Source organism: Rhinolophus sinicus, chromosome 14, assembly GCF_057876585.1.
Source record: "Rhinolophus sinicus isolate RSI-liver-muscle chromosome 14, RSI-T2T, whole genome shotgun sequence".
In the NCBI taxonomy this organism is placed as follows: Eukaryota; Metazoa; Chordata; class Mammalia; order Chiroptera; family Rhinolophidae; genus Rhinolophus; species Rhinolophus sinicus.
In genome coordinates this window covers 33,383,272-33,390,998 of record NC_142514.1, presented here as the reverse complement: position 1 = coordinate 33,390,998, position 7,727 = coordinate 33,383,272, and the positions used below count along the sequence as shown (strand labels likewise).

General features: G+C 34.6%; 1 protein-coding gene across 1 annotated transcript in view; it reads right to left on the bottom strand.

Annotated features, from left to right (window-relative positions):
• Nucleotides 1-2,703: 2,703 nt before the first annotated feature.
• CMPK1 (cytidine/uridine monophosphate kinase 1) overlaps nucleotides 2,704-7,727 on the bottom strand; it is a 31,820-nt gene continuing 26,796 nt past the window's right edge. The window contains exons 3-6 of the mRNA XM_019749416.3: nucleotides 6,414-6,566; nucleotides 5,110-5,186; nucleotides 4,702-4,798; nucleotides 2,704-3,783 (exon numbers count right to left, since the gene is read on the bottom strand). Coding sequence (XP_019604975.3) covers nucleotides 3,742-3,783; nucleotides 4,702-4,798; nucleotides 5,110-5,186; nucleotides 6,414-6,566 — 369 coding nt within the window. The 3' untranslated portion in view covers nucleotides 2,704-3,741. The remainder of the gene's footprint in view (nucleotides 3,784-4,701; nucleotides 4,799-5,109; nucleotides 5,187-6,413; nucleotides 6,567-7,727) is intronic.

The following is a 7,727-nucleotide window of genomic DNA, read 5'->3' as shown; positions in this document are numbered from 1 at the left end:
ACCAAATGAGAATGCATCTGCTATTTACATGTTTCCCCGAAAGTAAGATCTAGCCAGACAATCAGCTCTAACACGTCTTTTGGAGCAAAAATTAATATAAGACCTGGTATTATATTGTATTATATTTATATTGTTATGTTATATTATTATGTTATATTAAGCTGGTCTTATAGTATAATAAGACTGAGTCTTATATTAATTTCTGCTCCATATTAGAGCTGATTGTCCAGCTAGGTCTTACTTTCGGGGAAACATGGTATATGGTACGGTGCTTAATTGCTTGATCCCACTGTGCAGAAGGCAGTTTTTGGTTTGCTTGGACTATCTACCATTAGCTCGAATGTAGTGCTACCTCTGCACATGCTTTTCCTCTGGCTGGTTAGGGCGTCAAAGGCCAGTGTTAGGAAGTTGCCTAGTTACTTCAAAATGTACCATAAATAGAAAACAATTTTCTGTGGCTGCAAGAACCTCACCTGGAGAAATGTTAATTTGTTACCCTGTCTCCCTATACAGTACAAAATAATTAAGCCATCTTCTCTCATGCCAGAGTCTTAGGGAGGACAAGTTCATGAAAGAAAAGCCTCTTTGAAGAGGGACGCAAGAGAGGCAGGTTCTGCTCTGATGAACAGGGACAGCAGGGATCCATACAAGTCTGAGCCCTGGTGAGAGCCTGCAGTCAGTATGGCTGGCATAGGGCACAGGGTGGTAGCCAGAAATTCAGCTTAGTCCTTCAGCTTTCCCCAGGGCATGAACGATGTTGTCCAGAATGAAATGCATCACAATCACAACCACCAGCCTCATTCAGAGGAAAGCAGACCTGGGTCCAAGAGTGCTTACATTGGAGTCAGAGATGAGGGATAAAGGGATAGGTGATTAGGACGATTTTTACCTTTTTCCTTTGGTATACAATAAATGAGCTCCCTCTCTTTCATTTAAAAAAATGCTTAGAATGAAGGAGTACTTAATTCAGCTGAAGTATGCAGGTAGGCTAGGGAGAAGTGCAACAGGCTATATAAGAATGACGGAAGTTAGTCAACAGAAGACATCTGAAAGTCTATCCGCATCAGAATGTTAGTTTTAGATAGAAAACTCGCAGAAAGCAGAGAATGGTCTATCTGAAGGTCTATCCACACCAGAGTGTTAGTTTTAAATAGAAAATTCTTGGAAGGCAGAGAATGTGTTTGTAGCACTATGGCTTATGCAATTAATATGTGTTTGAAAATGAAGGACCAAACTTCCAAGGAAAAGATGCTGACCTAGTCTGGCCAATACTTTCAGCCACTATTATCTCCAGGGACCATTGGAATTACATGGACAAAGCCAAAAACCCCCAAAACCCTGCATCCTGAGACACACTGCCTACTGCCAATTTCCCCCTCCAAAAGATGAAGAGTTGATGCGGCAGGCTGGGAATGAAATAGGCTACTTGTGCCTCAATTCAGATTACTTCTTGAAGGAATGGGATAAAGTCACGCTTTCTGCTTAACTGAAGACACACAAACATAATACACAGAGCAGCAAATTCTCCTGGATCCTGAACTCTGCTTTTGCCATGTGTGCAAAGACCCACATGTTAAAGATGTTACTTCTTGATCTTCAATATGCTTGAGAACAGAAATCTGAACCAGCAAACAGAAAAGGCCGTAGCACAAAATTTATTGGGGTTATTTACTAAATAATTCATATATATCCAACATCAGAGAATGAAAATAAACAGCAAGGCTTCCACTGGGGTCTTTCAAAAAAGTAAAACACTTCTTGGTGACTGTATCTTTAACAAATTGAATGACCAATCTAGTGAAGTCAAATGTATGTCAATTAGCTCCTCAACTCAATATTGCTAACATATTTTTCTACTTAAGCAAACAAAAAGCAAAACTTCATAATTTAGTAATTACTATGTTTCTTGGTTTTTGTTTTCAAATGCCACAGAAGATATTTGATGAAAGGAAGCAAAGCACCTAATCTCAACAGTCTTCTTAAAAACCTTAAATTAAGGATGCTTTCACAATATCAATATAAATATTCAGATCCTGATATGATGGATTTCTTCACTTATGTGACTAGTAATGCACTCAAAATATTAAGTCTTTACTCCTGCTTCATACTACAGCTGTTTGATAAAATTACCAGTAAAATCCCTCTGGATTGGCTGGACTGAATCACTAGATAAGAATTCATTACAGTCGCTGCCAAGAAACCAACATAATGTCAATACAAATTTTGGTGGCTAATATGATACAATACTTATGGATACTTTGTTTTCTAATGGCAAGTATATTGAACATTCTTCATTAATAAATGAATTTCATAACACACATAGAAATAAATGAATCTATTACAATATAAGACATCCATAAATTGTTCTCACTATCCCCAATGACTTTAAATATAAACTCTAATTATACAAAATAAAAATTCCTTGCCTGATTTAACCCTGTATACCCAATGGTATAAGCGATGAAGATGAGAAACATTTTAATAAATCTTATAAGAACCTTGGATACCATTTTGCATTAGTGATGGTAGAAAAAAGGTAAGAAAGGAAAAAACAAATTTGTCAGAGATTTTTCAAGAAAGAATAGAGTTAAGAAAAAATTCTTTTGGACTCTATAGGCTTCTCTTTTTATTCTATACCTTTCCATACTTCAACATGATGCCAAAAAAAAGAATTTACGAATAAAAGTAGCCAGGAAAGGAATCAAACCTTTATAAGATATATTTATTATTTTTCTGACCAAAGTGCAATGATTTTTAAATCTTCTTAGACAAATAACTATGAAAAAAAAAGTACTCAAGAAAATAAAATACAAATGGGAAACTTAACCGTTAGATTGCTTCTACTTTATACTAACCTTATATTTAGCCTAGAAAACAAACAAAAACAACCCCATTTTACCATAAACCTAGTACATGCATTTCAAGGTTCCACTGCTAGGAATTTTGTTAAGATCAGTTTAATCATTAGTAACACTATGTAATAGAGCATAAGAAACACATGTCATTAAATGTGATCCTTGCCCCTTAACCTCAGATTTATGTCAGAATAAAGCTGACAATTCTGCCAGGCTCTGAACCCCCATTGTCACCATCCCAAATCTCTGGAAGCAAAGACTATGCCCCGTCACACAACTTTGTACAAGTTGTAGTAAAAGGAAGCCTAAGTTTTCTTACCTTTCTATAGGAAATGGTCAGTTATTTGTTAAGTATGAAAACACATTTAGGACTTCATTGTATGAGTTTGTTTACCAAACACATTGTGCAAGAACTGACTACACAAAAAGTTCCTTTGTAATTTGGTCCACAAATTCACTTAACAGGTTGGAAATTTAAAACCTGCAAGAAAAAGAGGAAGTAAGGAATCCCTAATCCTGACATGTTGTAATAACTAAAGGGATATACACATATACTAAACATCAGAGAATGAAACATCATATACTAAAAAGTTATGCTCACAGAAGGCACAAACAATAAAAGGGATATTCTTTTTTAAATAAAAACAAAGAACTAGCTAATACCCTTCTTTGTTTTGTGAGCACCACAGCTAAGATGAAGTTAGACCCGAATTCACTGACTACTCCTATAACCAAAAAAAAAGATAAAAAATTTAATGTCTTACTTTCTAGCCATTAACTGTTATGTAATTATGAAAGATTAAAATTGCCTTAAAAAGGGATTGTGATAGCAGCTATATCAAAGCAATATTCAAGCATGATTTCAAGGATGCTTTTAAGTTTACAGTTAGCCTTCTTTGTCAAAAATCTTCACAACTTCATCAAAAACCTGTAAAGGGAAAAAGATAATATTATTTAAAAAGCAGAGATTGTTAAAATACCATATGGCTTAAAAATATGTCAATTTTATATTAATTTTCAAAATGGACCATTAAAAACATTATGATTTCTTAGTTTCATCTATTTTACTATAGACAGTAATATAATATAAATAATACATATAAAATTATGAACATGTTGCATTAAATTTCATTGTGTTTTTAGGACAAAACTTGATAGGCTACCCATAATTTGATAAAATGTAAACTGAAGTGGCTTATCTTCCTAGATCTGATTCTAAAACACTTAAGTTTTCTGATATATTTACCTCACTGCTATAGGAAGTGACAATGGATAAAAACCAAAAATGACTATATAATAAAAAAGAAAGATCCAGAGGAAGAAGATTCAGGGAATCAGGGAAGATTAGGTGAATTCAGAGGCACTAGAAATAGTTGCTAGACACTGAGGGGTTGTAAACCACAATACTGAGACCACTGATTCATGAAGGAAGAGAGGGGTGTTGAGTCAAGGAAATGCTGGACCTCTGGAGCTACATGCTCTGTGATGGAAGAGATGGAGGCAGCCTAGGGCTCCTAAGCTAGATGACTTGAAATTCAGGTTATAGATTTTTAAAAAATGATTATGGTCCAAATTATAGTTGTCAAAGTGCCAATTTTCCAGTGTTTCAGAAAAGAGGTTTAGAATTAATAAACTACCCATTTCTTATGAAGAACAAGTGTGAAAGTGTAAAACCCATTTTAGACTGTATTCAAAACAGGAGAAAAAGCCTAATTTTTCATTTAGTCTCCAATGTTTTGGAAAGCAAACTAAAGTGTCATAATATTTCTTTTTCTCATGCCTAATCCTTGACCCAAAAATACATTTTTACTTGACTTTTTTTGTAAGGCAGGCTAGGGATACTCACTTCATCAACAGATTTAGAAGCATCGATTTTCTTGACTTTCCCCATTTTTTCATATAAGTCAATAATTGGCTTTGTTGACTGAAGATAGGTTTGAATTCTGCAAAAGAAGCAAATATTGCAAGCTTCGAAGTATGCATCCATTCCCCCATGTTACAGGACAGCTGAGAGGACAACTGATCTGACCCAACTGACTTTTTTATCATTTTCTCAGACAAGCCATTTTACATTTTGGAGCATAATGTTTTGTTTCTGATCTGACCCAACTGACTTTTTTATCATTTTCTCAGACAAGCCATTTTACATTTTGGAGCATAATGTTTTGTTTTTCTGGACCAAAATGAGGCAAGCATTTAATCTGCTACTCAAGTTCTGAGATTGAGATGGCTATGTATAAAAACTGCCAAGTACCTCTTTTCCAAGCTCTCTCTGTTGTCATCACTCCTACCACTGCTCTTTCCCCTCTCAAGACATCGTTCAATACAGATCTAAAAAGAGAAATAAAAAGTTATTTTACAAAGGAAAGATACAAATTTGACATTCTTTTAACCTGAAAAGAGAATAAAGTTTGAAGAGTTAAAAAAAAAAAAAAAGAAAAACAGCATGAAACCCAATGTGTCTAATTCATTAATCAACATGCAAAGTCCTTTTAAATTTAAACATGTGGTTCAATTTATATAAACTAGGTTAAATAAGTATAGAGCATAATAATTCATTCATGACTCAGTTTTTCCTGTGTATTTTTTTCAAACCGCAATAAAAAGAAGATCTGTATGTGTATGGTTTCATCTAGGATATATTATTAACTTATTAGGTATGAATTACGTACCTCAAGCTTTGTTCTATTTCTGCTTACTTTTCGATAATTCCATAAATACCCAAATATTTAAGAATCAACATATTTGCATTTGAATAAAGTACCCCTTGTTAATCGTGAATAAACATTCCTTAGTTATAAAGCTGTGGTAACATTCTAAAGTTAACTTTGAAGAATAAGTGGAAACATATTTTTGGGGGTTGGAAGAAGAGAGTTACATTTTTAAACAACTCAAAGGATGCAGCAAGTCCCTCCTCCAAGGCATATTTGCAATTCAACCTAAGAATAGTCAGCTTCCTTCAAGGCAGTACTTCAGATTCTTCTTCTTTCAGGCTGTTGGGATTCATTTAAGGAAGTGGACAGGTGTCAAACAGTCAGGCCTTTTAACTAAATGATTCTAAGAAATTCATTTAGTTATTCAAAGGTATGTCTGAGCATGGTATTAGAAGAGCCGAAAAGAAAAAGAACACTTTCTTGCTTTTCTCAAGATCATCTTACTCCGAGAAGACAAATCAGGCTATCTTCTATTATGTTTCCTTAAAACAGAAAGTTTTCCCAACTTTCCAGAAATGTGCTTCTCTTCCAGTAAACAACCATCCTAAGGCAAGATACTCTCTGATAATAGTGCATACCTAAGAAGTAACAGTGCAGCTTCATTACCTAACATTATTGCTAATCAATTCTTAAAACCAAAGCAAAATGAAATAAATTCTTGTTACTTAGAAAAATAAAAGCAAATTTTAGGTCAACGAGGTTGTGGATGCCAAAGAGTGCTTAACACTCCAACAGCAAGACAGTGCTGTTCTGTCTATCCAATGTTCTAATTCAAAAAAGTACTACTGCCAACATAAAATGTAAATACTAACATAAGTAAAGGGCGAATGAAGATTTTTGTTACCTCATTATTACAATCAAAAAACAGAACGAAAGATACATCTGCCTTCCCATCCATGGTCTTGTTCCAACCTTGAAGGTTGTCTTGATTTCTTGGAAATCCATCAATCAAGAATTTATTCTTCTGAGCATTGGCAGCCATAGTCTGATCTATTTCCTAAAGGAAAAGGAAGATTTAGGGTCAACGCTATATTAACAAAATGTAATTTGTTAAGCAGGGTGGTGGATATATTGGTGTTTGTTTTATTATTATTCTTTAAATCATAAGAGTGAAGGAATCATAGGGAAATAACGACTTTAAGGAACTGAGCCAATGTATTAACATGGTTGCCTCAAGTTGGTAAAATTATGGGTATGTATCCCTCCCCCATTTTATATACACACACTCACAATTCTTTCCTGTAGTTTCTAAATTTTCTATAGTAAGCACGTATTCTTTCACATAAGCATTCACAAAGTTATAAACAGCAAAAATAATGCCAATAATGCCTATTTTTGCTCTAGTCACTGGGTACCCTATCTTACCTTCCCTTTCCTCTTCCCAAGTGTTCTGCTGTGGTGGAAAGTATGCTACTTCCATAAGTCTTCTGCAATAATTCAAATCTAATTGCAAAAACACTTTGGACAAATATAAAGAGATTGCTAGAATGAATTATTAGTGTGAGTTAATTTTTTTTTTTAACTGAAGCTAATTAAACCTAAATGCCACTGGCTACCCCAAAACATATGTAGAAAGTAAACAATACATTCAGAAAGAGACGAAGAGAAACACATTTCACCATCCTCTTCCAAAGTCTGAATTTAGGTAGAATGTGGGAATATGTGAACACGAGATGCAGATAGCTGTCTAATCTCCAAATCCTTACCACTATCAACCACCATGGATGCATGACTTTGACAAACTCCAAAGCAGCCTCTATTCCAAAAGAAACTGATATCTAGTCTTCTCTGTGCTCAAACTGTTTTCTCGGTCCCTCAAGAACAATGGCTGTCAGGATCCTTATTCATTTATCCCAGCATCTAGCTTCTCTAATATTCACAAAACTTCCACAGACACTATTGGGCTACTGCTATAAGCATTTCTACCCTAATTATGGTAGTAGAAGATACCTGAAGACGTACATCAATATTCTACCCACTAAACATATTTACAATATTCTACCCACTAAACATATTTATTTGAGGCCTACTATCAGAGAACACAAAGAGCAAGGTCATGGCCCCTAAGGAAGCTCACAGTCCAGGGCTAACAAATATGTAAGTTAAATGTGCTAAGTTCTATGATGAGGTATGAACTATGAACAGATGCTATGATAAA